The 21069-nt window shown below is 41.3% G+C and overlaps 1 protein-coding gene across 4 annotated transcripts in view; it reads right to left on the bottom strand.

Annotated features, from left to right (window-relative positions):
* The window catches only part of LOC138589598 (copine-9-like), an 84878-nt gene that overhangs the window by 10813 nt on the left and 52996 nt on the right, over positions 1–21069 (bottom strand). For 2 of the 4 annotated variants that reach the window (XM_069659970.1, XM_069659968.1), the window contains 12 exons: positions 19715–19818; positions 17222–17326; positions 15328–15369; positions 15053–15128; positions 12356–12409; positions 12031–12092; positions 11500–11546; positions 8081–8262; positions 7285–7409; positions 4873–4975; positions 3053–3110; positions 335–408 (listed from right to left, as the gene is read on the bottom strand). In XM_069659970.1, the coding sequence (XP_069516071.1) occupies positions 335–408; positions 3053–3110; positions 4873–4975; positions 7285–7409; positions 8081–8262; positions 11500–11546; positions 12031–12092; positions 12356–12409; positions 15053–15128; positions 15328–15369; positions 17222–17326; positions 19715–19818 (1032 nt within the window). Of the gene's footprint in view, positions 1–334; positions 409–3052; positions 3111–4872; positions 4976–7284; positions 7410–7575; positions 7579–8080; positions 8263–11499; positions 11547–12030; positions 12093–12355; positions 12410–15052; positions 15165–15327; positions 15370–17221; positions 17327–19714; positions 19819–21069 lie in introns of all 4 variants that reach the window. The other 2 variants (XM_069659971.1, XM_069659969.1) reach the window with 2 other exon arrangements.

Genomic DNA, 21069 nt, shown 5'->3' with positions numbered 1-21069 from the left:
GCACAGTGACCTTGACCTTTGACCTTTGACAACCAAATGCTTGTCCATTGAACATTCCAGTGCAAGTGGAGCCAAATTTGAAGATATTCTGCTTTTATACTGGACGTCTGGAGATGCAAAGTAAAATAAAATCTGTGTATTGTTCTGTGAGAGAGCCTGAGCCCACTGTATATGTATATTGTATTATGTATTAAGTAGTTCCCAGTGTGCGTTTGAGTGTGTGTGTTATGAATGGAAGCCCTCCACCTCTGGGGGTAACTCCCCCACGCTGCTGCTGTTGACAGAAACACACTCAAGTGTAACCTGCAGAGTTAAGTAGAATTATGACGAGTACCTGAACAATGTCCCTCTCAGCGAAACGTCCTCTGGAGGACACTCGCACTTCATCTCCATCCAGCTCCTCCATCGCTGAAAGAGAGAATGTGACACAATACTTAAACCACTGAGGGCGGATAAAAAAGGTTACAGGGCCTTATGTTTCAAAGTGTTTTCATAACATTATGACTGAAGAGGAACAGAATGAGAGTAAGGACAGGTATTCAACAGCAGCCTGTTCTCACTCACTAGTCATCTAAAAGGGACAGCTTGGACAGTGGCCCCCTGCTTCAAAAGATGACTCTCTAGGTACCCTTCTAGCGCAATTTCTTGACTCTTATTGTTTAGACGGGCAGTTGAACTCAGCATGAAGAGTGCAGAAGTCTGCTTGGGTTGGCGTTCAGGGACAAATTATGGGTTAGAGGAATGTGGGACTTTTATGCAGGTGATGTTGTAGCTACGCAATGAAAATATGTTCCTTTGGTTTCTAAACATAACCCATCTTTTTAGCTCAAACCTTTTTATTATTCTTGCACAACAAAAACTGAAATGTTTCCAGGTAAGCTTTATGTAGAAAGACGAGCTGGATGTCACATTTCAGTTGTTGCTACCTTGTCCCTGTCGCCTGCACTTGCAAAACTAACTACACTAATTCAATGAATGAGGCTATTGACCAAGAATGTTTCAACACATGAGACACATTAGATTTCTTTAGCTAAAAATGATGCACAATTTCTGTACAGATCAGGAAATCAGAATCCAAAGCTCCATAGCTTTAAATTGTAGCTTCAGGAGAGCTATTTAACTACACCTACATGCTACTCTGATGGACATGTAGAGACAGTGTAAGTAAGTAGAGCTTTATTTATAGAGCACTTTGCTTCACCAACACAATGTACATCCTGCATCTGTAGTAGGGCTGCACGACTATGGCCAAAATGATAATCACGATTAATTTAAGCAATATTGTAATCTTGATTATTCATTTATCTATAGGGACAACTTTTTAAACTTTTTGACGTCGGACTTGACGCTGGACGAGGACGTGTAGCAGCTTTTTCTTCCTCTCGGCCTTCATACACTCATCATGCTGCACTTTCTGCTGTTTTTTCAGCTGCTTGAACAAGTTAGTTGTGTTGCTTTGCGGCGCAGACACAGATTTCATGACCTCCTTGCAGATGATTTTTTCTTGCTTATCATCATTTGCCCTTAACCCAAAACACCTCCAAACAACCGATAACGAGCCGTTGTGGGGGACCTGAGTTTCAGTTTAACGAGTGACTCGCTCTCTTCCTGTTTCAGCGTAACAACAAGCAGCGTTCAAAACGCGACTGAGCGTCTGCAGCCTGCACGACACTTTTGCACAAACACTTCAACAAATCGGCGCCAACAAATTTGGAACGATGTTCAAGCGCTACTTGGAAGCTAAAAAAAATTGGGATTAGTATTCGATGAATTGTGCAGCCCTAATCTGTAGCCGCTCTGCTTAAGACACAAACCAGACTGGATGTGGGGCAACTGCCATGGAAAGTTGGCTGAGCACAACGTGAGGTCAAATCACTGACAGACACACACAGAGCCGGAAAATACTGCAGGACAAACACGAGAACTGACAACAAAATACTGAAAGTGACGTGCTAGGAGCTGAAAACACTCACTCACATGTTCACAGACTGAAGACAGAGAAAATAACAAACAGAGGCAATTCTGGCTGGAAAGAAGGTCGTACACACACACACACACACACACACACGCACGCACACACACAAACAAAAACACACACCGAGGTGCTATATAACCAGTTTGACCTTGTGACCCCCAAACATGCATGAGTGCCTTCAAGACCAATCCAACCATTGGATTTCTTGAACTGAAAATGATGGATCATCCAACACCATGATGAGGTGTAAGTCCTCACACGATGCTGAGCGGTTAGAGGCTGCACACACACGCACACGCGCACACACTTCACTCCCATGACCGTCTGAATGAACTCTCCGGGGCAGGGGTGCAGAGTACGGCTGTATATAAAGAACCAGTTATGACCCAGCTGCCGTCACAGCTTCCTGTGTGCTCAAAGGGTTTCATCAAGTCGAACACAACCTTCAATGTCAACATCACACGTTTTTGCCTCGTCAGTGGGAAGGTCGTCGTATCTAATTCAAACAGTGCGCGTTGCTTCCCACAAAGAGCACAATTAAGTCCCGCCCACACACGAGTGGAAAACGATTCAAGCTCTCATTGTCTTTGTGTTGTTTGAAGGGTCCTCCTTCGTTTGTCCTTGGTTCTAAACTGAAAAGTCTGAAAAGCCTTTAGAAGACTGAAGAAGACACAGGAAAGAAGATGTGAGGTATCAGCAGGAAGAGATCCTGTGAGACCCTGAACAGACAAACTGTAGAGGTTGAAGCTATTCAAGGCTGGATTCAAGATCTTTGTCAGCTTAAATGTTTTGGTGATTTTATCAAATAGGATTTTCTGGACATTCAGTTGGATTACTTCTCCAAAGTAACTAAAAGAGTTCGTGTCATTCTGAAATGTAATGTTTTAGTGACAGTCAGATTGCCATGTAGCTCCCTGCTGTGATGCTTATTGTCTTCAAGTGGATCTGACTGCTTGTTATTTAAAGTCATCCTACACTGCAAACGTTTTATCTTCTGTAAATAAAGTAACTCCTCCTGTCATGTTTACTCATGTTTAACAGACAAATGCAACATGCTGGACCAACTGAAAAACTCACCGTCAAACTCAGCTGGTCCAACGCCCACGATAATGATGGACAGGGGCAGTGATGCAGCCTGGACAGGAGAGAAAAAGGAGAGACTGTGAACAATCGTTTCAATTCAGCATGCATAAAAACACATACAAGCTTTAAAGAGAGTTAAACTATTTTTTGAATGTTGTCTTGTAGGTCAAGCATTTACACTGATCCAATAAACCCTTGCTTACAGCCAAGGGTGAATGGGAAATTAACCTTACACACGGCCTTAAAACCTTAAAGCTCCTGTGAGGAACTTTTGTTTTGTGTTGATTTTGGCGCCCCCTGTGGACAAAGCCGTACCTCTTATCTCGTTGCAGATTTTGTCCTGTATGTGCTTAAGACGAAAAATCTCATCCTGCTTTCTTTAACAGACATATGTATCACTCACTTTAAATGCCTGCCCTGGAAAATGTAAACAAAGGCAGCGTGCAGCTACACGCTTCGTCTGACACCTACCCCCCCGCCAGCAGGTTCAGGCATTAAAAATAACTTAATAGAAAAAATCGATCTTGTCGCTGATGGTCTGGTTTGCTTTTGTGGGTCATAGAGAGTCATCAGAATTAATTTCCGTCTGTTTCATAACCAGAGAAAAACTCCTCACAGGAGCTTTAACTGTCCTTGACAAAAAAAACAAACCGAAGAACACTGAGCAAAGAAGAATTTAAAGTAAATATTTGAGACTCGCTTCTGGGTTCAAACCTGCGAGTTGGCTGGTACAGTTTGTGTGATCTCCCTGTGCTTACTTCCCAGAGCACTCACCTCACCTTAACCTCACTAATCTGTCGCTGTGGCTTTGTTCAGACTGCAGACATATCAGTTTCAGTATTTGTTTCTTGATCTTTAAATCAGACTATTTTTTCAATGATGAGATTTGTGTGTCCAGACATCAGACATCATGGGCGTCTGTCTGAGTAACCGTCTCTATGATTCACTGGTGATGCAGCTGAGAAATCACCTCACCATCCAAAGAATCGCGCTGAACTCCCTTCCTCGACAATGTCCCCCATTGCTCCGCTAGGAGCGTCATGGATTTTTCTGTCACTCTGGATTTGATGTTGTCGTTCTTTTGTCGGCTTGCGTGTGAAACAGAGGACAATTTGAAATCCAATTCCAGCCTTTCTAGAGCGCCCAGACTTTGACCTAACTGCAAAAATCCCACTGGAATCCCATTTCAAACCCCGTCCAAATGTGGCTTACAAAGACTTCCAAAAAATGCCTTCCATGTATTTCTTTTTTTGCCTTTCAGACATCCTGAGATCAGGCTGAACATCAGTGTGGATTGACTCCAGCTCTGCATGACCCTCTAAGAATAAACGGTATAACTAATGATTGGATGTCAGATAATTAGGAGGGAGAACATTACAAATTACCTGCTTTTAATATTCTACACTCGCTGCCAAGAGAGAAATCACTCAAAACAGACCTAATCAGATCCGACACCTCTCAAACATTCATTCGACAGGTTATTGAAACACCAGTTGACCTCTCAACAAAGAGGATATTAGTCACAACTACAGCAGAAATGCTTTTTGTTCTTAAAAAGAAAACATGAGCTGTATTTTTGTACTTTAATTCTGATGTATCACTCATCACAGGCGGCTGATTGCTGCGACACAAAAAGCTGTTTTCATCCAAACATCAGAGAAAAATAATAGAGCTTTTGCCACCCACACACAAAGAAAACAGGGTGCTGAGATGAACATGAGAAGCTGGAGACACTGAGGGAGAAGCAGCGCTATCCATCAGACTGTGTGTGCGTTTGTTTACACGTGTGCGTGCGTGTGTGTTTGTTTACTCACGTTGACCACAGCCTCTTTGGTCTGGACCATGTCAGATATCACTCCATCTGTGATCATCAACAGGACAAAGTACTGAGAGCCATCTGTAATCTCTGCTGCACAGCTGGGGAACGTGCATACACACACACACACACACACACACACACACACAAAATGTATCCCAGTTAGTGCTAACATTCAGCCTATGCTGTGAGTGACTGACACACAGAAAACACAGAAACACCTGCCTGTCTCGTGCATTTTTATCCCATGTTCTTGGATGGCCCAGGACTGTGTCGCATTCCGCAACTTATTTGGTTGACCTTTTGACCTTCATGAAAAAGCTGTCGTGTTAATTCACTCCCATGGCCTTGCTATGTCTCCATTCTGCTCTCCAGATGCTGTAATGTGAATCATCTTTGAACACTCTGATCCAAATGTCTTATCTTTTAAAAGTTCCCAAACCCTGTTTGTAACGGCTAAAAGCCATAAACCACCACAAGCTGTCTATTCTGAGCAAAATAAACACATTGAAGCACATTGAAAATAATAGCTCGGCATAGATGCAAAATGGATTTGTATTCTCCACATTTGTATTGTTAACTATCTAAAGTAACTGTGCTGGGAAAAAGGCATCCGAAATATGAGTTCAGAGGATGTTATGGATGTGGATGCATTTTACAGTGTTTTGGTAGACGCAGAATTCAGCTGTATGTATTTGAGCCAAACTAATGTCTATTTACAGGTTCTACATAGAAATGTAGAATCTGTAGGCAGGGACGTGGATTTCTGAGAACGTTTGAAGCGTTTGAAGCTGACACCGTTGTAGCTTCTTATTAATCTCTATAAACAGACATCTGCAGCAAGTGCAGCTAACTTCAGATGAATTCCCTGTCGCTGTGTCACAAAAGCCGCATTCAGATTTCCAGACTTCCTCGAATGCATCAGATCGATCCGCCCTCCGTTCAACAAATTAGCATTTAAAAGTTTTCTTCTCCTCTTGAGGACAGACCTGACAAAGCTTTAATTTTTATTCGTACAAATCTACATCATGATGTTGACATTTCAACAAAGGTAAGACCCGTTAATAACGAGTAAATCACAAGAAAACGTTTTTTCTTTCTTTAACAATGCAGCGCGCGGAAAAGGAAGTCTTGACAGGAAGTCCTTTATCGCTTTCTGCTCTGCACATTCACCGGTGTCCCCAGAGGCTATATCGTCTCAGACTGTAGCCGATGGGATCCGAGATTGGAGATCCCAGATGCCTTAACTTGACTACATTTATGACTGGACACCCACAAGAAAGTGCTGTAGCCTAAACTATGACTCATGATGCTTAATACCTTTATCCATTTGGACTACTGCTTGACTGCATTTCACTTTTTACCACTATTATCCCAGAAATGTCCGTTTTAACCAGAGTGGCTGCTATCGGGTTATTGTTACGTAGTCTTGCTGGAAAATAATGATAATATTTGACAAATATGAGTCCTATACGTGGAATAAATCCCTCTTAGTTTAAGTGAACACTAAACTTCAAATTGATCCCCTTCTATGAACCGTGCTAACCTCTTTGTTCTGTGATGCTGTTTCCCTGCCAGAGACTTGTTTGTTTGTACCTGGAACTACAACCTTGAGCAACACAGAGACCCTTCAGAAATAACAAGCACAGAAAAACATCTCATGAAGAGGAGATGTGACCCCGCTTCTTGTTTTTCCACCACGCTTCATTCCCTTGTTTCCAGCGTGGGATTCGATGAGAAAAACAAGTAAATACATCCACATAGAGAAATATTAGCACCAGCCTGATGAGTTTCAGACACATCCACCCGGCTGAATTAATCTAGCTTACTTCAGCATTATGAAATAATAGATATTTATTTTACTTGATTGCAAAGAACAGGTCATAAAGGATGCCAAAATAACCCCATCATAATGCTTTAAGTAAAAAAAGCAGACTTCCTCCTCTGTCATGGCTGTAGGCAAGACAACAAGCTCATTACTTGTGATGTACACATTACTAAAATGCTTGTTTTCTGAATTGAGTTTGGTCTGACCGTTTCTGATTCAACGCCAAGCTATCAGGAGAGTCTCAACGCTGAAAGGCATGGAAAGTTTAGCATCGAAATAAAGCAATCCAGAGTAAAGCTGTTCCCCTCAAAGAACTTTGTAAATGTTCCTGCTTAAATCTTAATTTTGGATGCCTCTCCTTGAGGCATAAACATCAGTTATCAGCAGACTGGATGCTGAATCCTCTCTAATCCTGCACATATTGACTTGCCCCCCGCTGTCAAAGTTCATAAACAAAACAAATCTGGTTAAAAAGCTTCCCAGGAGTCTTGTTACTAATAAGCTTTCATCAAGGTGAATAAATCTTTGGTTTGGTTGCAAAGAATCTAAATTGGTACAGTAAGTGTGAAAGGTCAAACTTACTTTGCCACCTTGTTGATAACAGGTGCAAAGTTTGTCGGTCCGTACAGCTGCACCGTCCTCAGGCTCTGGAAATACGCCTCCAGAACCCCCTCAATGCCCACGCAGTTTGGATTCTCTTCACCACCCTGCAACAGACAACGTACAGCACATTAATCAAGGACACAGTGTACGTTCAGAGATCCCCAGTACACTATGTGCAAGGCCATACTGTCTGTAAGATACAACACCTCGAACGAGAAGATAAGTGAATAAATAGATAGGTGTTAAAAATTTGAAAAGCTCCAAAGAAACATTCTTCAAGTTCCTGCCCATCCGTCTGTCTATCTAACTAACTATTCAACTAATATAATCATAAGGAGGAAAGAACAATGTTAGACCTAAACAACACTGGGTAATATTTAATAAAAACTCCACTGGGTGTGTTTTATTTCTCACATTACTGCTACAGCTGCAGTAAAATTAGTCTGTCAGCATTGCAAAGGGTGTTTCATTCAAGCCACGTAGATTTCATTTGGATAACACGGCGAGCGAGTTGGCTTCATTTCAGCCCAGCATCCAGCAGTTTCTGACTGGTTGCCCTGATCCCCCAGGAGGATGCAAGGAGGAAGTGGAGGATGCTGGGAGATTCCCGCTGGCAGGAAGATTAGCCAACTTCTCAACTCGTTGGACCAGCTGTTGTCGCAGCAACTACGCCTGGTCCAAACCACACCCAGCTGCAGGTGGACTGTGTGTGTGTGTGAGTGTGTTATATGTGTGAATAGACACGATTGTGTGTGTGCTCACATGTGTGTCTTACCAGTGCAAAGGCGTGGGAGATTTTGCCATCAGGGGGCAGCTTAGCTCCGAAACCATAGGCAGGGAAGAGCTTGTCACTGTCGTAGTCCTGGATAATCTCCCCCACTGCTTTCAGGGCCATGGCATATGCATTCATCTGGTAGGGGCTCATATAGTGGAGGGAGGTGGGCTGGGAGGGGTTGCCTTGGAGGAGGACACAATAAAATAAAGTGAATCATGATACGTCTCCCTCCTTCTCTCTTTGTGGCGTTCATGTGCGAAATACAAGGTGCAGTGAGACATCAATGAAACACATGAGAGGTTTAACAAAAATAGCGTCTAGTATTCGCATTATTAATTCTAATAGAGACATGTTAACATAGTTCTGAGTCTCCCCTTGGGTTTAGCCTGTCTACACTCCCTCCTTCACTATGAAACAAATGCCCTACTCTAAAGGAAATGACAGGAGGGGGCTGATTTGATTAGCCCCAATATGTGCCTGCTCCCAACACACCTACTGATAATGTATTCCTCCTAATCCCATCTAGCTTCCAACTGCCCCCCAGGTGTACGCTCCTCTTGCCATCAAAATACCAAACACGTTCACCACGCCCTGTGCGCCTTGCACGGTCGATTGCACTTTCCACCTTGTCAAAATAAGAGGCTAAATGTTACAGTCTCTTGAAGACAGCTGTGTGTCAGCCATCACAGGCACAGCGTAACTGCCACAGAAAGGGAAGAAAGGTCATGTTACATTACACAGGGGCAGAAGGACCTTGAAAGTGCTTATCACACTGAAGTGTAATATTGTAACAGTAAAACATTTCTGCATCTAATAAATAAAAGCAGGTTGTGTCACCTTAATTATCTTGTGGTTGTATGCGTCCGCCAAATAGAAGATACATTTCTATCTGTGTAGACTCTAGATGTTGGAGTTATTAAACAAAAAGTATCAAGTGTATGTTTTGGAGAAATGGAAGTTACTATAGCGACATGTATGATTCCAGTGAGAAATATGCTGCCCTCACTATTTGAGGAGGAGAGAGTACTGATAAACAGCTTTGACACATGATGCAATTATCATAACCTTAAGTTCAATATTAGCAAGATCATAAAAATGTAATGTAAAAAAGTTTTTTATGCAAACAATTTTCAATTGAATCACTTAGCACTCTGTTGCATTGGAAAGGAACTTAACATTTTATCAGAAAGGGTCATTTGTACTACATGGTCATCTAAGAATTTTGTTGAATATGCCTTAAACTTATTTGCACATTTACCAACAGCTCAAGTATAATTTGGAGTCCTAAATTATCTTTATCCAAGCTTTTTTCAGGCTCTACTTTTCGCATCAGTAACTAAATATTGATACAAATGTATCCACTACAATATTCTTGGTATTTAACCTGACATTCAGACCTCTGCATATTACATATTGTACTATAATCTGCATACAGTAAATGCTAGTTTGGAAAAAAAAAATTGAAAACATGAGTGGGCCAAATCAGCTACCTTGTGGAACACCCCTCTGCAGTCGTCACACAGTCGGACTGATATTAAAACAAGTTAGGGCAGTGGACTTGCTTGGTTGGGATGTAAAACTAAACTGACCAACACTTATTATAGGTTTCCTTTCCTATCGTGATCATAGTTGTTAAGTATATATAAAGAACATACATATATGACCAATTTAAATAATGTCTATATACAAGTAAAGTGTGTAAAAATGTGGTAAAAACAAAATCAAGATCAAATGAATATCAAGTGAATGATTATGTACAAAAGAGAATGCAGGATTATTGTCAGTGACGGGTAATTATTGTAAAAGTCTAAATCTAAGAAAACAGCAGCAAGTCGATTATTCTTTTATGTGACAGGGTTATTGACATTGAATGACTGCGGGAACTGTGCGAAGAAACTGTTCTTGTGTCTAATGAACTGGAATACACTTTGAAAGCAGCTACTGCTTTGGCATTGCCCAAAGCTCAAAAATAAACCCACTAACACCTCCAAGGCGCACTAATGAGGATGTTGTATCTTCGTTGTTTAATCCATAAACAAACAGAAATTTAAAACCATTAATTAAGGCTCCGACTCTGAATAATGAATAAGCGTTTTATCCCAAAATGATCCCTAATCTATTAGTTGATGAAGACAACTTGTGTATCACCTGCAGTTGATAAGGGCTTTCTGCACAATGCCAGTTTGATGTTTGATATAAGTTTGAGAGAGTATGAGAGACCACATCTGGTCTTTCTGTGTTTTAATGTAATGTTGCCGTGTGGTTAAAATTGGGTGTCTGTAACAGAAACAACGGCAATGGAAAGTCACGATGGTTCTTTTAGTTGAGGAAACATAAATCCTCTACAAAGTCTTGTGGTGTAGTTAATAAGCAATAAAGTCTGCTATTGGTGGCAGTCAGAAGCTGTTGATGCGTCACACAAACACAGCACTTTCACCATGGAGCGTGAGTTTAAGCCCCATACAAAGTTGAAAGGCAACGTCAACCTAATTACTTTTTGTTCCTTTTTTGCAGACTAGTCATCTGCATACAGAAAATGCTACTTTGGAAAAATGGAAATATAAATGGGCCCAATCAGTTACCTTGTGGTACTCCCCTCTGCAGTCGTCAAACAGTCGAAAAATAGCTACTGAGCCAGGTAGGTTTTTTTTTTACAACCAAACAAGTAGTTTTGGTGCCTAAAGATCACAAAACTATAATCTATTCACTGTGTTGATACTGCAAAAAATGTTTCAGGAATGGGTTGAGGAACACGACATGACACGACAAGTTCAAGGTGTTGACCTGGCCTCCAAATTCCCCAGAGGTGTATGCTACGAATCAAGGTCAACATACCCAGGCTTTCATGAAGGCAGTGGTGGTGGTGGTGGTGGGGGTTCATATATTCATCACTAACTGAATGCATAGGCTCCGTGATACAATGCATACAGTGCACGGCTTTCTTCTGTGTCTTTACATGTGTAACGTGAGAACATTGTCAGGAAACTCTGAATATAACCTGGTACCGACCAGGTTAGCTATGCAGAGTAAGTAACCATGGTGATTTAGCCGGGTTAAAGGAAAGCCAGCTTCATGACACGGAAAACCCAGGGTTTAGGCTCAACAGACCTGGCTAAGTCTCTAATCTTGCTTTGTAGTACACCCCTCTGATCTCAATCCAATCGAGCATCTGTGGGATGTGCTGGATAAACAAGTCCGATCCCTGGAGGCCCCACCTCGCAGCTTACAGGAGTTAAAGGATCTGCTGCTCATGTCTTGGTACCTGATACCTCAGCACACCTTCAGAGGTCTAGTGGAGTCCATGCCTCGATGGGTCAGGGCTGTTTTGGTGGCAAAAGGGGACCTACACAATCTTTGGCAGGTGGACATAATGTTATGGCTGATCAGTGTATCTAAAAAAGAACCAGCAAGTGACTCACCATTGGATGCTGTGAAGTCAATAGCCACCGTGAAGTTCAATTGTGTTCTGTTGCAAAGAAAAAAGGAAATCAAAGAGGAACAGAGGACAAAGCAAAGATCACACACTCCAGCATACTGTATCTCCAACACACATACTCAATATAATCTATTTACTGGTTCACTGGCTAATTAGTATGGTGGGACATTGCTCCCTTCACCATCTTGACGGTCTAATTAGACAAACAAATAGAACCAGTAATGGATCGTGAATAAACTGAATAATGAGGTATTTACAAATTAGATTTACTGCTGCAAACTTCCTGCAAAACTTTGTCCGTTCAGAGCTGATATGAATTCAGTCTGGTGCCCAAAAAAGAGCTTTTGGGAAATTCAATCTAGTATCTTCAGATGTATCACACCCACAGAACCACACACACACACACACACACACACACACACACACACACACACACACACACAAAGAGACAAACAACCAGAATGGAGGCTATCGACACCGACTCTGAGGGCAGGCTTATTATTATTCCACTCACCCTCCTCGGATGAAATCCACAAAGGTATACTCGGACTCCACTTTGAAGGACAGCAGAGTTACCTGGCACACACACAGACACAATCACACACACACACACACATACCAACACACAAACAGAGTGATAAACAGAGAGGGGGGGGGGGGGGGGGATCAGGGCCAGGTAGCCGGAAAGGAAAAGAGAGACAGGTGGCCAGACAGCAAAGGAGTTAGTGAGAGAGAAGCAGATGTAAGAGGTGATGACACCTTTATAAATATAACAAATACATAAGATGGCTTAAAATACCAACACATGAGGATAATATTGCCGAGGTGGGCGTACTCACAGTGCCAGAATTGACATATTTCTTCTTTTTGCCTTTCTTCTTGGGATTTAAAACCTGCCAGTGATTGGAGAACAGCACGTTAAAGACCCAGAGAGTGCTTGTAAAACCACTTCATACCCTGAAATGATGTTTAATAATGAACATGAATAATTCACCATATTCCTGATAGTGCTGGCAGCCCATGAATTGAAACTGATATTATGTTTAACTGTGTGAATGTCGATGATAGAGAGGATAGAAATGGAATCTCAGAGGTTAAGAGATTAAACTATTCATTCATCCGTCCATTAATCGACCATCCATCCGCCCGATGTCATTAAAACTCTGATAATTAAACATTCTCGTCTCTTTTAGAGAAGATGATTATTACAGACTTTGATAAGTTCTGCAAAAGGCGCATTAATTGCTTTGCCTTGTAGAAAGTATTCCTCTGTTGACTAAGTGAGAATTAAATGTACTGTATGAGACAATGTAAACGGTACATTACATTTATATATTTGTATTAACCTGTGTACTCAGAGTTACCTGGATTAGTTCTGAGCAATAGAATACAACACTTCCTCTCTGTGAGGCCATGTTGTTTTCATAACATGAAGCTCAAGCTCAAAAACACACCAAAGTTAGAAGAACTTTCCCAACTCAGGACCAAAAGAGGAGTACATATATGAAGGGTTACTCTCTTACATCCTGTTTTATTTTGGTGTTTCCTGCTGAGGGTTCAGGTGGATCCTGATTGCAGGCACCTGTGCTGACAATTTTGAGTCAATTTAAGCAGGGCCTTTGCTCAGCTCTCTCTCTTTCTCCTACTGCAGCAGCACCTTCGGGTCATTGATATCAGCTTTTCAGTTAATCATACGTCTGCTCTCCTGGTTTCGTGTCCATTATTTGGTGTTTGAGCCAGCTTCAACAATATGCACTACAACTAAAGCATTCTTCTAGGTTAGATTTCCTTTCGTAAAATGTGAGGAGAATCTAAATTACAGTTTAACTTAAAAAATAAATGACATCTTTGCAAACAGTACAGTTTGCACCATTTTACCACGACAGCCTCCAGAGATTGATCATATTTAAGTTTTCCTTTTAATTTAATCTGATTCAACATTTATTTTTGTCATCCTGTATCCTAACGCCTGACCCACACCAGAAGATTTTTCAAATCTTAACAGGTGTTGAAAATATGAGAGACTGCACACATGACGATATATAATAGATTTAACAGTTTTGCTCCCGTAGTGTGTGGAGAGCAACGATTATGCCAAAACAGCACACCGCACACCAACAGACTCATTCACAAACAACCAGAGTCCGACTCTCAAAACTGGAAATCTCACAAAACTCTTGTGGTCAAACGAGACTTTAGAGTAAACAAACATGGCGGACGACAGACAGGAAGAATTGGCGATGATAGTTTTTGGGAACAACGTGTGGATGAAGCGGTGGAGACGGCGTGAACATGTGCTGTCCGTTTTACTTTATGCTTCACGTTTGCTTTTGCTGCATGGCTGCGGTTGTTGTGCTTCCTTCTTGTTACAATGTTACAATTTCATGTAGCAGATGCTTTGGTCCAAAGCGACGTATATCTGAGAGCTAATACAACACAAGCAACGATCAAGACCGGAGGGAACGAAGTCAGTAAGAGCCGACAAACAGCTTCAAGTGTGACCGGACACTGGAGCTGACAGGAAGTGTATAGGGCGTTTTTTTCCTTTTTTTATAATAATCATCATCAGCAACATCAACAAGATCAGTATAGTCATCATCATCATCATGAGAATCCTAATCAACATAAACCACATCCTCAATGCCGTCAGCATCAATAGCATCAATATCATTAAGGTCAGAGGTGTTCATAAAGAGCTGGGTCTTTAGCTTCTTCTTAAAGGTGAAAGGGACTCTGCGGACCGAATGGAGTTTGGTAGCTCGCTCCACCACCGGGGGACTACTGAGGAGAAGAGTCTAGTTAGAGACTTAGGGCCCTGTTGTGATGGGAGTACCAGGCACCTTTCATTGGCAGAGTAATGGGCGGGAGGGAGACAGTCAGCTTGCTTCCTGATTGGCTATTGTTTCGTTCCACGTGACAATCCAGAGTGCGTGCTCGGCTGTCATCGGGGTTCCCCCCACACAGCAGGATAACGCATCGGAAATATTAAACATGTTTTATATTTACAATTTGAAATCGGTGCGGCCACGACGTTCTTTCGAGCAGATCGGGGGAAGTAAAATCACTCTTAACAGACCTCACACCACAGGAACATCTGGAGAGATCATCTTTACAACCATCAAAAAGTTGTGACTTTGCTTACGATTGTCGGAAGAGGGGAATCAGGACCAATCGACCCGATCTTGTAGCATGTACCGCGATTAATCAGCAAAGTCACAGTTAAGTAACAAAATGATGTAAAACTGAACAATCAAATCTTCTATTTAAATATGATGAATTTCTCTGAAGGTTGTCAGGGGAAAATAATTATATCTACAAAAGTTTTCAGCTTTTTCACTCTGAGAGCACCAATTTTCATCACATTACTAATATTTTATAACTACATTTTGAAAGCTTGTATAAACCTCTGCGAGGGTTGTCGAGTACTTTCACCATTTATAGAGCGAGCCAGCTGAAGTTAAAATATCCAGCATCACCCAAACTGTAGTTATACAAGGTTTTTATATGACAAAAACCACCCCCATGTCATGTCTCACCTCGTACACATTGAACTGGTTCTGCCCCCGAGACAGCTCTCTGTAGCTGGTGGTGAACTCGCCGATGAAGTCATGGCTGCAGACAAATAACACCCACACAGACAGGCAACATGAACACACGTTTTATAATCCCAGATAAACGGTCATGTCTCTGACGGTTTCTGTCCACATCTCTCTCCATCCTTGTTCCTATTAATCTTTCAGTTTCTGCCTCGCTATTTTGTTATTTTGTAGCACATCAAAACAATCACAAGTCGTAGGAGACGTGATTTTACCTTCCATCTCGATCCCAGTCATACACATCTACCTTCACAGTCCTGAAACAGAAAAGAGAACATCTTATTTCTATTTGCTTTTCTCAAGAACATCCCCATCAATAAAAAAAGAGAACCTGAAGTTCGACTTTTTTCCCAGAAGAAAAACTTCCTTTTCACTCAACAAAGCAATTACACATTCACCAATACAATAGAGGCCCACTGAAAAGACGTATTTGAGCAGCAGCTCCATGCTGCATTATAAGCCCTATCCTGGCTCAGACTAGTTCCACATCTAGGAGAGAATAAAATCATTTTAAGTAGCTCCGTGAATTCCAGCCAGATATTGTGTACTGTATTTGTTGTTGGGCTGTGTTACAATGACAGTTGGTTAAAATGCCACAGGTATGCTTATGCAAAGTCATTAGCATAGAGAAGAGGGGATTTACAGTCGTGCTTTACAGACCCACTAACTTTGGCCCTATTATTTACTGTCTTTATGCAAATGAGCTGTGATTTGCCAAAAAATAAACCCTGGAAGTTTAACCTTTACATCAAGTGGATAAGTGTCTGTCAATGACAAGATCATGACTGTAATTTCCTTCTTGCCCTCGTCTGTAAGTGCGGCTTGGCAAGAAGTCATATTAGCTTTTGGAGAAGGTTATAATGTGCTCATTGGCACCATGAATAGTAATCGGCATGCTACTCGCTAGCTTAAGAGCTTGACAGAGGTGATGCACATCATTTCCTTCCCAGAGGATGTGTTTGGTATGGAGCCCCTGAAGTCCCAAAAGGTGAAACATTTTATGTTGTTCGCACAGGATAATAACTTGTTCCCACAAGATAGTAAATTATCTTGACAAAAAGTGAAGCACATTTTTTATCAAGATATTTTTGAGTATTTTTGACGAATGGAACGTGTTTGTGTTTATTGCATTCACTGCAAAAACATTAGCTGTGAGCTAGCTAGCATTGTACGCAGAAACTCTAAGCTCCACTCAGAACTCACCAGGGACTCAATTTACTTTCCTCTAAATCTCAACTATTGTTTTTGCAGAAAGTGAACCATTCTCAACTCACATGGACACAGCTGTTCATGCTGCACTCGGTGGAATCTCTAAGTAAAGATTTGTGCTGCATGCTACAAGTACAACTTGCACTTCTAATACTAATAAGGATTCAAAAAATGTATTGATTCTACTGGTGCTAAAGCCTAATATCATTTAATCCTATTGCCTCATCCATTATTGTTGAGGTATCATAAAAACGTGTGTGACGACAATGCACATACACACACTAACAAGTGCACCAAATGTTGCATAAAATGCATCTAAAATTAGTCCCAGGCATTTGGAGGAGATATTTTTATTGGACTACACTTTCTAAAAACTAAACTTCCAAAAGCCATCATGGAAATTTTTTTTTTACTTAAAAAAGTTTCTTTTGGGCTCAGTATTCAGGTAAACTTAAGTCATAAAAACCTACAAAATATCACAAGTATAAATGATGATAAAAGTTCCATGTTTGCATTTGTGCATGTATGTTGCAGTTTGCAGCAAGTGGCTAATTAGCTCAGTCCAACCTGACTTTGAATGCTGTGTGAAAGCTGAGTCAGTCTCAATAACACCAGTGCTGGTCCCTGGGACACCATGACCGACTGCTGGCATTATTCTGACCGCCCCAGCAACGGGTGATGTCATCCTCATAACAGCCTGCCTGTGCCTTCAGTGTCCCCCTACCTTATTCATAATGAAAACTGTGCGTGCTTTCCCGGGACACAGAACTGTATGTAAACAGTAATGTCATCAGTCTGCCTTTAACAACTCTGCTTTTTATGTTATGTTTCTGTAATGCAATGACACCTTAATTCACCTTTAATTTAGACGCAAACAAGCCGTGCAACATGTTTTCTGACCTGTCATAGTCTCCGTTGCAGAGAGCTCTAACAGGGATGGTGAAGGACTGCCATACCGGGTTCAGTGTGTTCTTGATCACCTCTGTCTTGTGGCAGATGGTGAACCTGCCGGCAAAAGAAGAACAGATGTGAGGCCACTAAAGGAAGAGCACATCTACATTGCTCATATTGTACCTGTGAAGATAATCCCACGTTACTTATCTGCAGCTTCCTCTGCAATGCTACAAAATGCTTTTGCAGGTTGTGGTGTCTTTTTTTATATTGAAATGCTTAAGACTGTCTGGGAGGCACGACAGAATTGCAGATCGAGTTTTATAGCTACAAATACCTCTCCAAGGCGGAGCAGTGAGAGATAATAACCTTAAATGTGTTATTTGCATTGAAATATGTACTCATCACTTCACAATGCTCGTGGGATTATTTTCTTCCCTTGTTCAATAATAAGTTTAAGGACTGCTCTCAGCTATTGTTTGCAATCTGTCCTTGATTGTCTGAAATATCCTTTACACTCCACACTCAGAGGGACAGCCCAGTGAGACCACAGCTGCTGCGGCTGGTATCCACTGAGCAGGGCCGATAAATCTATAGTGGCTGCAGTGCAGGTACATTTTACCCAGTAAGAAATACTGTAGCTCGTAGCAAGAGCTACCCCCTGGAATCTGCAGGTATAAGAGTAAAGTCTTACAACAGTATTGCAGTGAAACTTTTCTTCCAGCAATTGGATGTAGTTTAAATGTCTGTAATGCAAGTTTTTTTTAATCTATTGATACATATTTAACTTTAACTATTTTGTTGTAGTAATTACGGCTGAGGTGCCGTCTGTAGCTCATGTTCATATCTGTATTTATTTTTGTAGCAGAGCTCGATAGATTGTGTTGTGCCATTTATACTCATATAAGTATACGTATAGAGGCCGACAAAAAAGTTTCCATGACATGATAATTCCACCTGGTCCTGAAAAGAACCATCTTGGTGAAAATTGTGTCACTCTGGCAGCAGCCTGTTGCTGCTGCTTTCTGCAATTTCTGCTAGGCAATAATAAAGTAGTTTAGCCTGTCTAAAGCAGACAGGAAGGTGTTAGGGAAAGGCATCAGGAAAATAAAATAAATAAATAATAATAATTTCAGAATAAAATGGAAATGTCAACTTTTTTCTTGAAATGCAATTTAAAAAACAACTTTTTCACTCATTTCATCCAATGCCTGAACCTTATGTTAGAGCTATTCTTGTTGAGGTGTTTCATTTGTATTTCGCTGCTCATATCATTTCCTGTTTTATTTTGCTGTTTACTACCCTTGTGATGTTTTACTTTCTGCCTTTGTGTGTTTTCCCGCTTGTTGGATTGTATTCTCACCTGCCCCTCGATTGTCTCACCTGTGCCTGATTACACTCTCCTCCTCATTTAGTCTGTCTTCCCATGTCTCTCTGCCAGTTTGTCGTTAAACCACCTTTGGTCAACCCTATAACCATGTTTTCACCGATGTTTTTTTTCCTGGGATCAGCCTACTTAAGATTGTAAACTGGACTCTTTTGGATTCTCCTTGTGTTTTCACTTGCTTTATATTAAATTAAATAAGTTTTGTTGCCGGGATTCTTTAAAGTGATAATCTCAAACAATTCAATTTTGTTCTCTTTGGCGGCACCTATGGCGATAAACGGTAATTGCAGGAGCACACTTCCCATATATCCAGACAGTGCTGCATGTGTGACGTCCACGGTCGGCTCCGGTTGTAACTCCTGATTTTCCTGGCTGACGGTCGCTTTCCTTTCAGACTGTTTGCTTCATCTGAGCGTCGAGTTTGTTTCTTTTTCTTTGGATTTTCACTTCTTGTTGAAGTTGTATCTGTAGTCATCCATCTTTTCTTTGTTTGTTCAGCCATAGTAGATTACTGTTTACTCGCAACACTTGCAGAGACCGGAAAAGCAGCCGCTTAGCTCCGCCTACCCTCTCTGGCAGACCAACCACTGCTGGCTGATGGCCGCTTGTGATCTTTTTCACGAAAGTCGCACCAGACAGCCAGTCTGTAATACTGCAAATGCAAAGGCTTTCATCAGTGGGCCATAGGCTCAATCACCACTGTGTTACGTCATTCAGCGACAGATTGAGACTTAACAGACATTTGTTTAAATGAAAGTCTTCGACATTATCACTTTTTGCCTTGTTTTTTTGCCTTTTGTTTTATTTAATGAATCTTAGTCTGCATCTGGGTCCTCTCCCTTTTTGTTTATACCTGAAAAGTGACACCTTATTGTTCCATGAATGCATGATTAGAAAGTTAATTCTAAACTGAGTCGATACTAAAACAAAGTGGAGAAGAGCAGTGGAAAGAGAAAATTATTTCGGCCTTATCGCAAGATTGTAGATTTTAAAGATAAGAGAGAACTATGTCAAAAATGTTAAAAGCTCTTTCAAACATTTAAGATGCACTTTGGTGACGGTCTCTAACTTCATGATTCATTTTCAGGTAATGAGATAAAAGTTCTCAGACTCACGTTCCATCCTCATTACTCCGATAGAAAACCAAGAAGGGGTCCGACTTGCCAAAAAAGTCCTTCTTGTCCAGCTTGTTGGCACACAGCTGCATGGTGGCAATATCCTTAGAGACGAGACGAGAAGTTTTAGTTGAACATCGATACAAACTTTGTGATGCAATTTCACGTCGAAGGCAGCAGCTGGAAAGGTTTCTGCAGTGCAACGAAGCTCCTTTTGAAAGTAATTGGCAGTGGAAAAACCTCAATGCAAATGTGGACCGTAATCCTGACTAGCAGCAATCGGAAAGACTTAATAAGTGATGCATTCATTGATTACAGTGATTGCAATCCAGCCTTTCATTTAAATTACAGACTACATAAGTGGGAGAAACAGGTATTATTATGGGTGAAGAGGAAGTAGAAACAGCTTCATACATATGAATGAACGTTTACAGCAGCTATCCCTGCGTCTGTGTTGACATGCCTGGATGGATATCTGGATGGATGGATAGATAGACAGATTGCCCTTAATGAGGCCTTTTAGTCATCGCCTCCAGTAGGAAGGAATCATGGGAATCCTAATCTTGTTATTGACAGATAGGGGTTGTCAGCCTACACACACACATTCCCACACACATACCAAACACACCTATCAAAATATCTGAAGAGCATTTGGTACTTGTCAGGAGCAAAACCTCCCAGAGTAACGATGGTAAACACCACCACGATGGTCTCTGGAGCCGACACTCACACAGGCGTAGGAAGTTCTGTTAGTACCTGCCTGCCGTGCTGGAGTTAATATATTATTGTGGCAGGGGAATGGCAATATTGGAAGTGAAAAATGACTTAGTTCATAGGAGGAAGCCATCTGACAGTTCATTCTAAATGCATTTAAAGATCTATGGAGAGGTCTGATAGAACAACGTCAAGCAACGCAGTGAAAATGTGAAAATTCTGTTTGAACATCCAAAATCACTTTTTAGCTGGTTACAACACAAGTGTCACAATAAGTTTTATTTATAAAACCTAAATATTTATTTTTAAATATAGATAATGTTGATTATTGTCCAATATATGTCCAAAGGTATAGTGCTGTGGCAGGTGCAGTGGTCTTTATGAAGAGATACAGGCTACGTTCACACTACAAGTCTTGGTGCTCAGTTCCGATTTATTGCTCACACCCGTTTTTTTTCTCTGGCTGTTCAGATTATTTGTAAAATGTGGCCGATATCAGATCGCAGTGTGAACTGGTCATGGTCCTGAACTGACCCACATGCGCAAAAGAACAAGGCTATGCACAGCACGCTGTCATACGGAAACGAACACGAAGCCATGGAAGTCAACAAATTCGACAGCAGATGATAAGAAGGACGAAG

The sequence above is a fragment of the Semicossyphus pulcher genome, unplaced genomic scaffold (assembly GCF_022749685.1).
Source record: "Semicossyphus pulcher isolate SPU_LCO1_2020_fin unplaced genomic scaffold, fSemPul1.0.p SCAF_13, whole genome shotgun sequence".
Classification (NCBI taxonomy): Eukaryota; Metazoa; Chordata; class Actinopteri; order Labriformes; family Labridae; genus Semicossyphus; species Semicossyphus pulcher.
Note: the sequence above shows the minus strand (reverse complement) of the source record. Positions and strands in the feature narration are given on the sequence as shown.